We start from the raw sequence: 18,797 nt of genomic DNA, 5'->3' as shown, positions 1-18,797 counted from the left end.
CCAGATTCCATAATTTTATTCTCGAGATATTTAGAATTATGTAACAATACCTCAATTTGACTCATTATTTTCTCCACTATTTTTCACCACTATGATATATCAGGCAGTGTCCATATGCTATTGTGTTTATGCTAATGTCATTACGTAATCAAGAATTCGACTTGGCTAATAGTAATACACATTTGTTTTGAAAGACAAGGGTACAAAAACTACAAACTAGTCATCAAAGTCATGCTTAGCAGAGATAAATAATAGTTGCAGGAATATATTGACCATCCCTCGTATGTTGTTATTTGTGATGGCAGAGAAATTTGAATAAATAAATAAATACATGTATACAGCGTTCGAAATTTTGGTTGTCCGGTTGCCCGGGACAACTAAAAAAGTCGCCGGACAACCAAAAATACTGATTTGGTTGTCCGCCAGACAACCATAAATCTAGCCAAAAGTCACATTTGTAGGCCTACGGACAGCCAAAAACTTACACGGACAACCAGAAATTGTAATCTGGTTGTCCGTGGGACAATTTATTTTTCCTAAATTCGAACACTGCATGTATACATGTAGGCATATAAGAAAACCATGCCAATAGCACATTTTTGTGAAAGCAATCTGATAAAGACCAAATTTGAAAAGCAATTCTAGGATAAGTAGTGCAATTGAAGTTGTTGCATTTTGAAGCCTATGTTCAAGATTATATAAACATTTTGGGGATTGCTATATAATTTTATCATGAACAATTTTCCAACTGTGCCAAAGGTTGGTCAGTTAATTACCTTCCCCCCCTTTTTTTTTAGCATTATGTGTAACTTTCAATATTATGATATTGTGGTTTCTCGGAAAAAATTATCTCGCTATCTGAGGGGGAAAATAAATTAGCTCCACACCTCCACCTCAGACTAAAAAAAATATTTAAAAAAATTGCTCCATGTCGGGTCAACAAAAAGATTTGGTGTCAAGGGTGAAAACAAATTCATTTTCATCATTTATAATATTTTAGCTTCGTACATGTATAATTCCCCAATATTTTGATAAGAGGGTATGATCTATACAATCCTCCCCATGCATCATGTTGATATCTGTATGCGGATTTTTGGCCTAAAAATAGCCTTTGCGTCTATTTATTCTATTCTTGTATAAACCATATTTCACACAATTTAGCTTCAATATGGCAAATATTAGGTGCTTCGTGCGAATTTCTACCATAAACTTATTCTGTGGGTAGGTTTAGTTTCACACTTAAAGAATTGTTTTCCAACCCCAGTCCCCCTACCATATCAAATACAAATCTATGCCACTGACTTGGAAGGCCCTGTATTCGAGTCCCACATTCTCCCCCTTTTCACTAAATTTCCACAGCTTTATATTTTTAAATCACATTAAAATGGCAAAAAAATATATTTAAAAAAAATGGATTGTTTTTGTTTAATATAGTCTCTATTCAATTTCACTATACTTTTTTTTAATCTGGCAATAAATATAAATATTTACAATATTACACCAAAAAATAATTTAGGCCAAAACATTAGAACATTATAATTAGGTGTAGGCCTAAGTTTAACTCTTTAAAACTGTTACTCATATTAAAATGAAGCTTGTTTTCACTATGCAGCAACAATAAGTTTTGTATAACAGTTTAGTCAAGAAATGGCAAATTTCTTGTCTTTACTTAATTATGTCTAGAATTTCCTTCGAAGTTTCATTCAAGACATAGTGAAACAAAAGTCAAGAAATTTACCACTTCTTGACAAAACATGGATTTTGTTTTCATCATTTATAATAGTTTAGCTTCGTTTTTATATAATTCCCTAAAAATTTTGATAAGGGGGTATTGACAATCGTCCCCCATGCATCAAGTTGACATCTATGTAGCTTTTTAGCCTAAAAAGAGCCTTCATGCCAGCCTATTCATTCTATTTTTGCACAAACCATATTTCACACAATTTTATATAGCTTTTTGGCAAATATTAGGCACGTCGCACAAATTTGTACCATAAACTTTTGTTTAAGGGATCTGGAATGAGCGATTCTACAGTATTTTTTGTGGGACATGAGAGCACATCAGACATATCGAATTGCATTCTGAATACGAAGAATGTCTTTCTGATATCAAATAATTTTCATTTTTGAAATTCACGATATAATACAAATTTTATGACTAATTATTAAAATTACGCGCGTATCGTGTTTAGGGTGTAAAAGCATGAAATTTTGGGGAAAAAGGGTAGCAAAATTGCAATTGCTAATATGCGGAAATGAAATTTGATGCAAGGAATAAAATCCCTGTTTAGGGTGTGAAAAAACAGGTGCGTGTTACCTGTTTATGGTAACGTTTTAGGCAAGGGTTAAATCCTTGTTTAGGGTGCTTTTCAAAAGTTGATTATCGTGGATGGTGTACATGCTATAATGGGATTGACCCCCCCAGGTTTTCAGAGCTAAATGCTCAAACAAAAAAAACACTGAAAGACAGCGTCAAAAATTGGTAATAAAATAACTCCAATTGGGCTGAATTTTTTTTTAATGTATGAATTTGAGCAACAAAAGTAACTGAAAAGTTTCAGGTCTGGGTTTTCAAATTTCACAACTACTCGCGGATACACGGAGTGCGGGGACTGGGAGCATGTAGTCTCATTAGATCCAGCATTTGATGGTTTGAAACCATGATTACTAGCAAATAAGAAGATCAGATATAGTGATTTTATACCAATACTAAGGTACTATGAAAAGCTGGAATTCCAAACATGCACTTTTCATATAATGAAAATCTGGAAGACTCAAATTGATGATTTTGGTTGGATTTCCAAAATCTTCCACACCCTTTTCAGAGTAAATCTTCAATTCCAGTTGGAAATTTACATGTTTTTGGGTTGAAATATACATGTTTTTGAATTACCCTGTGGAAGATTTGTACTTCAGTACCTCAATTCCAGTTGGAATATTGACGACTCAACCTGTTGATTTTGGTACTATTTCAGATGTTTTTGAGTGGGAAATTTAACTTTCAGTCGGATACCCTGTGGAAGATTTGGATTTTGACCTTAATTCCAGTTGAAATGTCAACTTCAATTCCAGATCTGGAATGACTCAAACTGTTGATTTTGGTTGGAATTCCAAAATCTTCCACACCCTTGCCGTACTATTTCAGATGAAATCTGACCTCAATTCCAGTTGGAATGTCGACGACTCAAACTGATGATTTTGGTTGGAATTCCAAAATCTTCCACAGGGGGTGTGTGGATTTCAAATGGAATAGCCCAATTGTGCACACATTAATTAAATCAGAGTTTTAAGCTTAAATACAATATTCAGAGTATGCACAATGGGCAAGTGGACTACGGGGTAGTCTACAAGCAAAGTGGCAAAGGCACAACAGAGCAGCGACACATAGAGTAAGTTGATTTACTATTTGCACATCCGTACTGTCATAGTCATGTACATCATCCACACAATATAATTATATATGCACTCTGAAAATTTCAAGGGGTGTGTGTGTGTGGGGGGGGGGTGGCAGGGGAGGGAATTTATCAGTCTGGTTGTGTGGGTGAGGGGTGGGGGTGTGTAGGTGTGCGTTTACGTAGGCAGGCAAACGAGGACACACACAAGGATACACACATGTCAAATGAGGACACCCCGTGATCGTGGAGGTCCTCGGTGTTTTAAATATATCCAAGACATCGCAAATAACGTAAAAATGCATTTAAAACGGGTCCACCTATGGGTGGTATAGGACGGTCCACGGTTGGATAGTACGTTGTCTGGTGTGTGTGAGTGAGGTCCACGGTATGGCGATTAAGAACGGATGTGTGAGTCCTCGGTTAGTATGTTTTAAATCAAGTGAAAAATTAGGTCCTCGTTTTCCTGCCTACGCGAGTGGCGGTGAGGGTGTGTGTGTGTAGGGGTGAGTGTACTTGAGCATGAACATTTGCTTGTTTCAAACGTTAGCATATAAGTACCCTTACCATTCAAAACTGCATAATATATGCAGTCTTTATGCAGTCAAAGACAAATGACTACTTAATCATGCAGTTCTACCATGTAGTTATGTCTTCGACTGCATAGAAAGCAGTCGAAGACATGTCGACTAATGAAGGCATAGCTATGCAGTCGACCAATGAAGGCATAGCTATGCAGTCGGCCAATGACGGCATAGCTATGCAGTCGACCAATGAAGGCATAGCTAATTTGCATATTAACTTTGCTGTGGGAAGGCATAGCGACTGCAAATAAGCCTTCGAAGGCATATATCCTGTCTTTGAAGGCATAATATGGACATGTCGATGCATATGAAGATCATTTCGACTACTTAAACCGACTACATAAAATAACTGCATCTACGACTGCATAGAAACTGCATAGCGAAGGCATTCACTTTGGTAAGGGATAGGATCTACATGTATCTTGACACAACTTACCAATTTGTGAAATTGGAGTTCCACTGTTAAATGTCACTGGTCCAGTAAAATGGTATTCATGTCCAATTTTAGTGTTATTTCCCTCCACTTTATACATATCATTACATCCGATGGTCTGGTGAGGTTGGTGATCACTTGTATCTGCTACTTGTATGCTGTCTTGTGTATCTTGCACTTCACTGATGGTATTTGACATTCCTGAAGAAAGTATTACAACAAACTTATTTGAATATTGGTTCAAAATGGTTATATTTGAAATGGAAGTGTTCTTTGCTTCATTTCACATTACATTATTAGTATTAAAATATTAGTACCAGTACTAAAGGAGCATCTTAAAGTGCCTGGTCAGTGAACTTTGACACATCACAAATCAAAAACGAATCAGAGTTCCAAACTGATTTTTTGACCAAGTGATCACATAATATCAGATAATGTCAAATTTTAGATAAATATTGGACACAATCAAAACAGTGTCTAAAAAATCACTGAAAACTGCAGTTTTTTAACCCAAAATGGGTCAAATTTGAAACAGAACCCCTAAAATTAAGTATCGATGGATATGAAATATTATTATCTTTAATATGACATTGACACCTTACTTGGATAAGATTAAGATAGGACCTTAAATGGGTTAATAGCATCTAAATTAGGCTACGAGGTCAAAACGGTGGCCATTTTGGATGCCATCTTGGATTTCTATCACAAAGCTACCATACTGGAATGGCTATCATAGCAATTCATGACCCCTATAGGTATAGACCTTAAAAAAAACCACAAGATTTTGCCCATGAACTAATTAGGTTGAATACAGTAAAATAATATTTTCTTACCATTTTGGACAATCTCTTCACAGTTTGGTGTTTGTTGACATTGGATAGACCCATTGAGGCTGCTTACTAAGTCTACACTACCACTAATTCCTGCCAGGTTCTGAATTTGCTGTTCAACTGCTGTTGCCAGTTCTGGTTCAAGGAAGGATGTTGGTCTCATCAAAGCTAATACATGATTTGGACTTTGTTGTCCCCCTGATTGTTGTACACATGACGAAGCTGGCTTTTTTGTGCTTGCACTTGATACAGGTGGTGTGCTTGATTCCTGATCCCCACAAGCCATTGTTGGTGTTGATGTTTGTGAAAACGAGCCACCATTTTGAGCTCCGGATATTTCACTGGAAAGTGATGATTCAACAGTCATCACCTTGGCAATTGGCAAGTCTGTCACATGGGGGGAATGTATTGGAACATTTCCATTTGTAGACTCAATTGGGCATTTTCTACCGGTGTTTGTTATTTGTGAGGAGTGTGGGCTTGTATCCTGGAATACTTCTGAAAAAGGGGAAAATAAAATACACTTTTATGAAAGTAAGTATTTTTGAATTTTCATTTTAGACAGAGGTCCAAATAAGCTCAAATGGTGGCTCAGTGGTTACGGCCTTGCCGTCGTTTTATCTTTTCAGTTTCTGTTTCCGTATCCGTAATAGTTTTTGTAAGTCATTGTTATTCTGAAGTGGTAGTCTCCCAGGTATGACCAATCTTTTATTCTAGCCTTTTGTTAGTTACTGAAAATTTGAAGCTCGTGAATTTCAGTTTTCGTTTTAGTAAGTTATATTGATTTTTTACATAAAACCTTGAGATGTGCGGTTGGGTGCCAATCTAGACAAAAGAAGAGTCTAAATTTTACGGTCCTAAATTCGCGGTAAATTGTACGGCTTCAATTGACTTGTGTTTGGTGTATATGTACTTACGCCTAGACGTAAGTGGATCGTAAAAAAGTCTTGCATTGAAATATATACTGACCATGTTGCCAAGTTATAAGCAATGAGTCTTTCATATTGGCGATGAAACGAGCGTCTAAAATAGTCAAATATCTCCCAATGTGGCGCGTACAAGTGGTGATTTGGTAATCATGTTTTATATTGAAATGCAATACAAAAGAATTTGCATTGGAGCAAAGATAATGTATTCTATTCATGGCAAGCTAATCTGATAATTGGTTGCGCCTATATGCAAGACTCGGGTTTATTTTAAATGTTTATTTTTGCAGAGCTTATTTTCAGTCATGGATCATACTGATAAATTTCGCGAGGGGAGGGAGGAGGAGGAGGAGATACTTAAGTTGAGACTGAACAAGCGAAAGTGGGAGGGGTGAGGAAGAAAGAGAGGAGAGGGAGAGACGGAAAGGCTAGAAAGAGAAAGCTCGAGAGGAGAGAGTAGGGATCGGGGAGGGAGTGGGGAGCCTGATCATTGGGGGGGCAGGAGGAAGCAAAATAGGGAGATAGACATTGATACGAGGGAAGGGCGACACTGTGGCCCTGCACAAGTGCAATGGGGCGCGACAGGCTCATAAGCGGACCTTTTGTGATTGAAGGGCTTATTTTCAACGTTTTTACAGAAAAAAGTGGACCTTTTCATTCGGATTTGCATTTTGTCATAATAATGTGAATCAATTTATCACTGTCAAACACGAGAGGGCGCTAGACCATTAAAACAGCGGTCGGACACCGGTGTTCAATACTATTTTATCTCCAGCCTTTATGGGCTTTATTGACACAGGCAATTACCTCTATTGAAATAAGCTGATTGGTACTTCAGAGTCAACAATGAAGTCAGATTACAGTAAACTTACTGAATCCCTTGCGTTTTCGTATCTGAACAATAGAGTTACGGAAACTGAAAAGATAAAAAGACCCTTGGACTCATAATCTGAGAGCCTGCTTTACGTGCGTGGGTTCGAGTCCCCGTCCCGCCACCGTGTTGCGCCCTTGGGCAAGGCGCTTTGTCTCGCTTGCCTCACCCCACCCAGGTGCAATGGGAAGCTGTTAGGGGTAGTCACAGTCGTTGTACTGATGAACCCTGCGCCATTTGCAGGCAGCAAACGTGGTTCCGATATATTCTAATAACGGCGGAATAACTGTAAAGCACTTTGAGGCTATTTACGGCATAAAGCGCTATATAAATATCTACATTTAAATAGTACATACGAGGGTCATTCAAAAAAGTTCTGCTTAAACTTTATTACCAGTATTTACACATACTACTGTTATTGTTTTACCATTATCATGGGAAACAATGAATTCCAATATTATATGGCTTTAAGAATTAAAACCCCCACCGGCTACCCCAAAAAGGCTCCCCCCCCCCTGCCCAGATGGCTTTTACTGGGCTGGCTAGGTCCATCTACCAGGCAGAAATCAACCAGAATTGTACTGTGAATCTCCTTTTAGCCTTATAACCATCTTAATTTTGAACATTAACTTTGTCAGGTACATGGCACAAAATATCTAAACCAAACGTGGGGACGGACACACAATTTTACCTGATTGGTCATGATGTACAGCAGTGACCAGTTTGTCGGTTTTTGCATTATGACTCCCCATCTCTATGCACATATGTATACATGTAGAAGTTCACCTGAGAATTGAAATACAGAACAATTGTGTACTCATGTTGAAAAGGTAGTCTGGGGGAGGGGGGAGGGGAAGGAATGGAAGGGGGTGCAGCTCACTTCAGTATATAATGGATATAGGTGTAGGCTTGACACTTTGACAGTAAGGGGCATTTGGTGAAAGCAAAATATAAAAAAATAGGGGGAAATTGGGTGAGAGCACAATTTTTGGAATTGGGTGAGAGCAAAATGTACAAAATATGGGGTCACTGAGTGAGAGACTAGTACCGTTTGGACCTAAATGGGGGGGGGGGGGCATTGGGTGAGAATATGGCTTTTTTTAAATGGGATCTTTGGGTGACAGAGCATGCGTTCGAAAAATAAATATGGGGGGGGGGGTCTTCAGGTGACAGCACGATGCTGAAAAAGGGGGTCTTAACAGCCATATACATATACGTCACCTCCAAAGTGGTAGTTCCTCCCCCGGAGTCAGTGGCATAAGTTCTTTTTTGACATTGAGGATGGAGGTTGGTGTAAAATCTGTGAAGCAGAGTGAATAGAGTGTCTTTCACTCCCAGGATAACTTTCCTTCTTTCTAACTATAATGCATGCTCAAATTTGCCATTTTGAAGCCAAAATGGTCAAAAATTATGTTAAACTGGATCTGCGCATGAAAAATTGCTATTTTTGGCCCCACACAGAATGAGGGGCTTATGTTACTGGTTGTTTGTTTGTCTGCTTGTTTGGCTGTCCGGGTGGAAGCAAAACCATTAATCCACTGTGCAGCTTAAATGCAATAATTAATACCAATCTTGCATCCTATAGCGGTCCGATTAATTCATCATTAGGACAGTAGAGCTCTGCATTTTGCATATTTTGCAGACTGTGTTGGATTATATAAGGGCACACTATTTTCCCCCAAAATTTTTTTCCAATAATGCCTCAAATACCACCTTAATAACGGTAATTTTATTGCTTTTTCAATTTTATGAAAATTTTAGGGGTGGGCGTTTAATAGAGACTGGGCATTTATTAGGAACAATACGGTATATTACTGAATACTGTACAATATGATTCACATTGATATGATGTTAACCTTGAATTGAAATTAACTTTATGCAAACGTATGTGTACATGTATATCATATGAAAGTTTGTTCCACACTTTAAGGCATGTAGCTGTTACGGTGACACTCTCCGTCGAGTTTTTCGATAAATTCATTAATTTCTCAAAAAGTAAAAATAGCAGTTTAACAAATAATAGTTCAAATGAAAGCCATTATTGGGGGCATAATTATCGTATCATTCATATAGGTCTGACACCAATTAAAACATGTGTTTTGATGTCCCAAGTTCATAGTAAAATATGCTCACGCTCTTTTTTACAGATGGCCTGGAATTTCATATTTCGGTTGCAGCGATTGCCCAAAAATAAGTGGTATGCTTATGAAAAGCGTTTCCGCTTGGAATGTAGATAGTTATTGTTGCTATTACTGTTCGCGATTTTAATTTATGCATTCTTTAGCCGACAATTTTCAATGCATTTTACACACTCAAAATGTCGCTTTCGCGTAAATACTGATATTTTAAACAGTATCCGTTTTTAAACGAAACTACTGTCCACATTAGTTCCCAAGACTTTGATGAAAACATAGATACCAAATCAGACTGCATGTGACGAACAGATTTTAAATTAGAATTGAAAGAACCAGCGTATGCCCTATGAAAATGCTGTTTCGTAATAAATCGCGTTGTGATAAAAGAGGAATTTTGGACATCCTTTTGGCTGTTTTTTATACCAAGGAAATGCGTGACCTACCCCAAACTTCTCATGTAGCCTTGACTTAATGTCCGTGACTGTTTGATATTATTGAATTTAGACGATTTGAACTATTTACTTACATTTAACCCGATGTTTGGCCAGAGAATGTTGTATTATATTCCAAAAATGGCGACAGCTACAGACTCACTTTAAACCAGTAAAAAGGACACGTTTCTGCTCAGTTGTTTCAGAGTTTGAGACCATATATTCACGGTTTTCCTATTACAATTCAAACCTATGACAAATTTGGCTGGTTTGCGATATGCGATTTTTCATCCTGATGTGGTAGTGATGTCAGTACAGTGAGCATTTAATTGGGCACAGCCAAATAATTACTAGCGTTCGGTCAAAGCGCTGGTGTACACATGCACACGCTTAATACGCCACATAGATGCGCGAACGAAACAGCTGCTTCAACGCGTTGACGTTGACTGCCACATCAGGGTGAAAAATGGTAGGCCTACATGTATGACTATAAAACCTCAAACACGCCCCTCGATAAAGGTTGGCAAATGAAGGAGGCGGCAGTTTAGCGAATATGCGAGTGCAAGCGCCGCCCTAACCGTGGAAGGTTTCCGCATACCGAATATAGGTTTATATCATGGCCTCTAGGCCTCATGGTTTATTTTTCGAAAAGAAAGCATAATCAATTGAGAAGGGAATGGATATTGCCATAATAATATCAAAGTTAATACTTGTCGTCCATAACAAGAAGGAATGCATCACGATTGTATAATATCCAGCTTTGGTATTTCATTTGATTACACTAAACATATGAAGCTTTATCTTTACTAGATTTATGCACTGAACATTTGCAGACCAGGCCTTCTACATGTAGTGAGCACCACATTAGATTGTGTTTACAAGAAATATTTATAAAATAAATAAATAACATGAATCCATATAAGATTTATATAGTGCACAAAGAGGATACAAAGCGCTGTAATTTCGCTGCTACTAGTGAATTATCAGAATCAGATATCATCAACTATGCCGATTGTAGCCGATTAGATTGTAACATCCACTTATTATCTCAGCAGTTCCCCAAAGTCCATTGGATGAAGAAAGATGTGAGCGGTATGAATTAATAAGTGTCGCCTCCTAGAAATATCCTAGATCACCAGCTTGGATGATAAAATATTATCTAGAAACACACGTCTGTTTTTCAAGGTCTCCCTTTCATCTATTGACCTTAAAGAAAGGATTACAATTATTGAATAGAGTCCATGACCTGACGCAACGCATTATTAATGAGTAGCTATTAGGGACAGTCATGATGTTATGGTTGAGCGAGCAACGTATGACCACTACACAGGTCAATGGCCTGATTGCGATCTGGCGGGTTTTTTAAAAGCACGGTCCCTGAACAACGGTGTACCATCAGGGACATGCAAACTTAAAATAATTTTTCACAAACTCAAATATTTTTTTGCAAACTGAAATGATTTTCTACAAACTCAAATATTTTTTTTACAAACTCTAATAATTTTTTTACAATCTCAAATAACTTTCTACAAACTCAAACAATTTTTTACAAACTTGAAATATTTTTTGCAAATGTTCGACTTTCACGAGAGAGCAAGACTCCCAGCGAGACTCAGGCTATCGAGATTGAGTCTATGCGCGATGCGATATGATTTTTTTTTTTAAAGAAGGGTCTTAGACCGCTCGGCCACACGACTTGTTGGTATCCATCTTGAATTTTTTTAACATATAATCGCAACCTCAACATAGGCTTACCACGTGGCAAGCAAAGGCAGAAAACGTACCATATTTTGGAATTTTATTTGCTTAAAAACATTAATGTGTATTAATAGCGCCCAGTTGTTGTTAAGGAGACTGTGTACTCTCAGCCATGCATGTAGTAAAAGTGCAATAACTTTGTAATTATTCGCACAAGACATATAAAAGTATACATTTTTATGAAGGCAAGACATCAATAAATCTTAATATAAATACAGATTTGGGGTAAAAACAACAATTCTGAAGAAAATCACAAAAAGTGAGTTTTTGGCAATATTTGTTAGGTACATCATAACAAAAAACACTCTTTCCAAAATATTTTATTTTGTTTTTAGCTCAAACTTGAGGCTCCATTCCAAAAACGGTTTTTTATATTTTTTTTTATATCAATTGGCCTTATATTTTGAGATATTGACCATATAAGACATCAAATTGAACTTTTAAAATTCACAAACGCCTATTTGCACAAAATGATGCCTAAAATCGGAAATAGACCAAAATATAAAAAATGAGAAAACCGTTTCTTGAGTCAATCGTGCTTTTTACGATGATCATATTTGCTTACCTAGATGCTGTATTTATTGAGTTATCGTGTACCTAAATCGTCATTTTACCGAGAAAATGAACATTGAAATAATGGCCGTTGAAGTTTAAAGTGGTCACATTTTGCACTTTCATCGAATTTCACAATGTCTAGAGTACACAGCCGCGTTAAGAGGCGCACCATTTGATTTACAAGGGGCATGGGAGTTTTTGAAAAAAAACTTCGCCCACTAGTGAGACGAAAAAACAACTTCGCCCACTAGTGAGATGGAATTTTTTTTTTCCTCACTGGTGAGTAAAACAAATTTCTCCCACCCAACTTTGTATAAAGGTATACATTATAATTGAAAAATAAATAAATAAATAAATAAAAAAAGGCGGTGAAAATAAATCCTCCCTTTGGAGGCGATAAAAAATACAAAAAAATTCTGCCTGACCCAAACTCCCATGCACCCCTGAGAATCTAATGGTGCGTCCCCTGCGTGATCTAAATACAGAAATCCGACAATAAATGGGCCTCTACATGCACAATACATTATATTAAAGTTTGCAACAACAAACATTAAAGTTTGTAATAATTATTCGAGTTTGTAAAAAATAATTTGAGTTTGTAAAAAATTATCAAAGTTTGCAAAAATTATTTTCAGTTAGCATGTTCCTCATGGTACACCGTACTGAACATAACATATCCGTGGGCATATGACCGAAATTGCCTAGCAATTGACGTCTCATGTCAACACAGTCTATAGTGTGATTAGAACATTATTGTCTGGTGATCATTACAGTATGATCAGTACGAAAAATCCAGATTTTCAAAAATTAAAAGAACCACTTTTTAGCTGGAATTTTCGTAAGTTACACAGCTGAAGTTATGAAAGGGTTGAAAGACTACAATATTATGGCATAAACAAGAATATGTTCGATTGGTCTTTATTCCTATAGGCTGTACCCTTAATGCCACTATTCAGCATCGAAGTGGTTACGTAATTCTCTTGGTTACCGGATCACGCTACTTTGGTATGCCTTCGAGTGCCATATACTTTATGTGGTGATCATTTCGATCGTGGTTCATTACTCTAGCGCGTGATCCCGTTGACATATAGTAACATTACGTAACTTCGATACTGAATAGTGAAATGTATGTTTCCCAGGATTTATACTCCAATTTTTCAGCATGGGTATGCTCCTCTGGAATGGGGTGGTGGCTCTTTGTAGCCTCGGGATACAAGACATATCCCTGGTCTTTGGGAGCTGACATTGTACCGGTTAAAGGTGGTCTTTTGGAACTGCAAACAGAAAATTAAATGGGGTCTTTTGGAGCTACGAACAGTTCAAATCAAAAGCCCTTGCATTTTGGTTCGGCCGACGTGAAAAAAACATATTGAGGAATGAGCAATTTAGGGGTTTATAAGAGGTGGACTGAACTGAGTTTTATTTTGGTCAAATTTCAAGATTTAGAGGGTCTTCCGCTGCGAAATCCAAAAAAAAAAAAAAGGGGGGGGGGGCTAATTTCCGGGAGCATACAGCAAGTGCCCCCAATTTTACCCTCTCCATGCTCTTAGTCCCATCAGGGCCCACAATTATTGCTTAGCCCCTTAAGGGGCAGTCATAAGGGGCTAAGCAATAATTGTGGGCCCTGATGGGACTGAGATTATTTAGCCGTAAGGCTTATGGCTAATAAATGTCCATGATCATATTAAAGCCGTAATGTACGATTTCTGTCAAATTTTGATTTTGTTATTCTTTATTCAAGATGTTGAAATAATATTAGTAATAACTGACGAGAAGGGTTGCTGTCCATTTTAGGTTGAAATAACAAGGTTAAGTGAAAGAAAACCCACTGGTTATTTTCGCCATTTAACACGCAGTTCTATGGGAGTGTCGAACTTTGCTCTGTAGGCCTACAAAGACAACAAATTTGGCCGATTCCATTTAGGTGCAAGTTGGGACATGTGTAAACATTACAAATATGCCAAAAAAATTCAGGTTTGAAAAAAAAAAACAATTTCATATCATAAGATCGTACATTTATGGCTTAAAATTAATAACCCGACTCACACCCGCTCCGTCTGTACAGTAGATTCCACAATGATCATTGGACCATGCATAGCTCATCATCATCGTCAGTGGTCGAATGATATGCACGGCGAAATTTCAGGAACTATGCACCTGTAGGATGTTAGTGACCATAAAGGCACATGGCATATATAACGCAGTGAAAATTTCGCCGCATTCTTTTAGTTTAGTGTACTCCTGGCCGGGACTCCTGGCATGTAGGCCTACTTCCGCAAACACTGAACCCATCTCAAGACTACTTGTGTACAGACTTCATGTCACAAGATCTGCTATCATCGCTGCTCTGCCTATCTAATGACTTTGTGAAACTCCTAATTTTGACTTTTAACTTCATAAAAGGACTTGTATATACAATATGACTTTTTACAGAATTGATTTTCTGGTGCTCCTAATGCAAAGGAGGGAATTACGTCAACCAACCAACCAACCAACCAATGGCGACACAGGCCGGGGAATTAGACTGCTGCCCTCAGTCGTCAACCGTCTGGATTGACGACTGAGAAAACTACGTGGAAAAAAAGTGACGGATTTTGCAACAGGATTCCTGTGGCATAGAGCATGCGCAGTTGTGTCCAAATTGACCTTTTGACCGAGTTTGTTGTTTTTAGAAGTTCAGAGCGCGATCTTGTCACAGCGGCGCGGTACAGCGACGCGGTACACGGGCGCCGCTAGTCAGTCGCGCTACGGCGCACAAGCAAAGTCGCATTGAATAGTTTAGTCCGTCATGATATTGGCTGTAAGATAATCAGTCGTCACTACGAAGCATGCGAAGTGTAGACGACTGATTGGAATTAGTCTACCGGGGAATCCCTAGACTTGATCCACCCAAGAGCTGTAGGCATTCTTGTATTGTTTGTAAAATGTTTTGTCAAATAAAATACATTTTTAAAATATTATGTATTCATTTATCTTATTTTTGTCTCTTTCTGTTTGTTTAAAGTAATCAGAAAATATCATAAAAAAATATTCAATAAAGATCGAATCATCGTATCGTGTCCCTGCTGGTTTGATCAGGGTTTGATTAATTATTAATATAGCGCCACCACTTTTCCCGATCGAACGGTTCACAATCACTATTATATACTTCGACCTGACAAAGATGAAAGACGACCGAACTTCATTACGTATTCATGATATCTACTTAATATTCATATTGACATTTCGAGATAAATATTCATATTAACATTGCGGACCAATCAGAACACTTCAACGTAAATCAGTCTTACCAGTTCTGAATGCATAATTAGTGCTTGATCTCTTTAAAATGCGGAAATAAATAATATCTATGAATAATTCATCATTCATCGATCATGAATATACATGTTATCGTCACGTTAAAATCATCCGATCGAATCGTATCATGTTTATGGCGCTTACTACGTGTATATAGTGTAGACTTGATCCACCAGTCCTTCAACTGCTTACGCACGGTTATCGGGTTGTGCTTTTCTCAGGGGAGAGGGCAAGTAAATGAATACCATTTAAAATGATCATTTACTGTGTGGAATGAACAATATTTTGTGATATCTTCTAATTATAAATTTATTAAAACATCAGAAAGGGTAAAAAATCAGACAGATTCACACTATATATTTGTTAAAAACGTATTTTATTTCACACATTGTACAAATATCACAAATAATACAAGAATGCCTACAGCTCTTGATCTATGCATCGTTTTGCTTACTCGCCAACTTACTCCTCCAACGATGAAGAGTGCGTTGCCGAGTAAATAACAATAGCTGCGGCGTAACTTTACTAGCTTAGTAACTTACGCACATTTGGAAGTCACAACATTCTGAGATACTCGCCAACTTACTCCGCAAAAGATGAAGAGTAAGTTGCCGAGTATAATAACAATAGAACTTACTAGTCTAGTAAGTTACGCCGATTTGGAAGTCTCAAAATGCGAGATACTCGCCAACTTATAGTAGCTTACTCCGAAGTTACGCGGATTTGGTGCACTCAGCGGAATGTGTATGATACATGCTGGGTATAGGCCATGCTGGATTTCACATGCTCAATAGACGCACGCGCACGTAGAGGGTGGATTTGGGCTCAACATTTATACATGATAGCCCTATGTTTACGCAACAATTTCCCATGCTTAACTCAATTTGGTCAAAGTATGGAGTTGGGTGGATTCTGCATTCATGTATTCAATTATACACATTGGGATCAATATAATAGAACAAGAGGAAACCGCAATATATAGATGATGTGACTTCTGACGTCAATGCCTGACAGTATGCGCACGCATCATCACAATTTCCATTGTTTTTTGCCTGGCAGTATGCGCGCGCATCATATTTTGTTCAGGGCTCGTGTTTTTAAAACTCCCGCCACATCACAATAAGACTATTAAACAGTGTAGTGGTTGCATGGGGTTCATTCAAGCATAAATATGATACCAGTCCCTTGCCTTTGTTGATAAACATTGAGGTCACCTCATCTATAGATAGCTACTTTGTCATTTGAAACTTATATATTCAAAAAAGAACATACTTTTGCCTGCCTATGTTAGGGCTTTAATGGGTATTGTACAGACTCTTACGTTTTTCTTTATTTTTTTAACATTCCCTGAATTTGTCCATGTTTCAATTTTAGTTTACAGGGTGGTGGTATGGTTTCCTAATTTTAGTGGGTGGTTAATGATCTTATATCTAAATTCTCTCACTAGATGTTTTATTCACTGAGATTGTGGTGTTTTGATTTGTTTTGAGTTTTTTTATTTTAGAGAAAGTTAGAAACACCATAACTTAAAAAACACTATCATTGGAAAAGGTTGACGAGAGCATTTTTGAATTTAAAACCCATTCATTTAAATTTAATAACCTCCATTGTTAACGTTGTGCCAGTAGTTAACTCAAAAACTCGTGAATTTGGGTAATTTAGTAAATTATTTTGGGTAATTTTGGGTAAAGTAGAGGAAATACAAGTATACAGCGGATAAAAAGGATAGAAAATTCATTTTTGTAATGGGTTTTGAGATGACAAAAACATGGCGGATAGAGTTTGTCTTCAATATGTTTGATCAGTGCTCATTTAATGGTTTTGGACAGAAAAAATGTCATGTTATCATACTCTACTAAATCAAACAAAAGATGTTCAATTCCTGGATGGCTGGGGAGCAAATTCCAGTTTGGGAAAATGCAAGAATTTGAAATTGCATCACGAATATGATTCTATTTTCTAGAGATACAAACGAAGTTAGATTTTGAATATAAATGTATCGTCCGGTAGTTCCAGTGGATAGGAAAATGTCTCACTTGAACTTTAAAATTCATTTCCTCTGCATTGATAGATCGGTATTGTATTCAATTTTAATTTCCGTCAGTTTTGATTTCAATATTCGGCAACCGAATGTCGACTATTCATTTCATTTCAAGTTTTGGTTAGTTGTTGAAGCTATACAGTCTACCGGTTACCAGACTTGTAACGAGTCATGACTCGAGACTCGACTTATTTACGACTTCATGACATCATTCGAAATCAACAACAGATATTTCATTCATTCATTTATTTTTTCACTCATCATATAACAATCATATTATGCATAATATAAATAATCAAAATACAATATGTGAGAGCAGGGGTCACTTTCTCACGGTCTCACGCCAAGGTAGTATAATCTCACGCCTAAAAGTAAATCTCACTCAAAAAGCTGAAAATTGAGTACAATCTCACGCATCGCCATGAATAAGTTGTTATTCCTACATCCCCCCCCGCTTGTCTTATTTTTTACACCAAAAATAAGGGGTTATAAAATTATTAAGGACAGGTAACTCCAATTTTGTGCGCCAACCAATCTTAAGTTATATAAACCAAAATTTGTGCGGGATCCGCGCGAGTTCTTTACCGGTTTGTCAGAGGATCCAGTACAAGTTATTGCTTTTGACCTTCAAGTGCATGCATGATCTCGCTCCTGACACATTACTCGGTATGAGCCCGGACGCTCTCTTCGATCTGCAACACAGAATCTGCTAAGATTGCCATCTACTATTCCACGGACTATAACTTATGGTTCCAGAGCTTTCGCAATGTCAGCACCGGTATAGTGGAACAATCTTCCTAATCATATGAGACGCCATGCTTCTGTAGAACAATTCAAATCAGGTCTCAAAACTTACCTGTTCAAACAATACTTTCAGTAAAATTTGCTGTTTTAATTATTATGTGTTCACTTGCTGCTAATTTGACATTTGACATTTGTTTGTTCATCCACTCTGTTTGATAATATTATTATGTTGTACTTAAGGGAGGTGCAATGAGCGTGAACCTGGTTTGGATGCAGAGGGAGTGTGCCTGTAACAGACACAGCCACCAGAAAAGGACCAGCTCAGATCGCGCGCCAAATAAGTTTGCAGTCCAGAAATTTCATTTTTTCTCAGCCTTGCAAAAAATAGGCAGAGGTGGGAATCGAACCCGGGACCTCGGTGTTGTAAAACCTACTGCGTTACCACTGAGCCAACTGACAATCAGCTATGAGAAGTTTGATAGTAATCCTTGATATTGCTGAATAGAATAAATCAATACTGATAGGTCTATTTATCTAATGTACGATGCTATTCAAATTGGCCTATAAACTAGGAATATAATGTGAAATGACTATCAATCGATCAATCAATCAAGTTGTCAAGTTATCAACAATCAATAATAAACCGACGTAGGCCTATCATGGAATATTACTAACTAGGCCTACTAACTAATATTCCAAATAAATAAAATAAATAAATAAGTCAGTAAATAAATAAATAGGCATAGGCCTAAATAAATAAATAAATACATAATGCAGAATGCAGTTAGTATTTTAGTTGC

The 18,797-nt window shown here is 37.3% G+C and overlaps 1 protein-coding gene across 1 annotated transcript in view; it reads right to left on the bottom strand.

Annotated features, from left to right (window-relative positions):
* LOC140135723 (uncharacterized) overlaps positions 1-14,189 on the bottom strand; it is a 32,188-nt gene extending 17,999 nt beyond the window's left edge. Inside the window, exons 1-4 of the mRNA XM_072157326.1 lie at positions 13,962-14,189; positions 7,728-7,822; positions 5,243-5,737; positions 4,413-4,610 (exon numbers count right to left, since the gene is read on the bottom strand). Coding sequence (XP_072013427.1) covers positions 4,413-4,610; positions 5,243-5,737; positions 7,728-7,800 — 766 coding nt within the window. The 5' untranslated portion in view covers positions 7,801-7,822; positions 13,962-14,189. The remainder of the gene's footprint in view (positions 1-4,412; positions 4,611-5,242; positions 5,738-7,727; positions 7,823-13,961) is intronic.
* Between the last annotated feature and the right edge of the window lie 4,608 nt (positions 14,190-18,797).

This window comes from Amphiura filiformis, chromosome 2, assembly GCF_039555335.1.
Source record: "Amphiura filiformis chromosome 2, Afil_fr2py, whole genome shotgun sequence".
Taxonomy (NCBI): domain Eukaryota; kingdom Metazoa; phylum Echinodermata; class Ophiuroidea; order Amphilepidida; family Amphiuridae; genus Amphiura; species Amphiura filiformis.
Note: the sequence above shows the minus strand (reverse complement) of the source record. Positions and strands in the feature narration are given on the sequence as shown.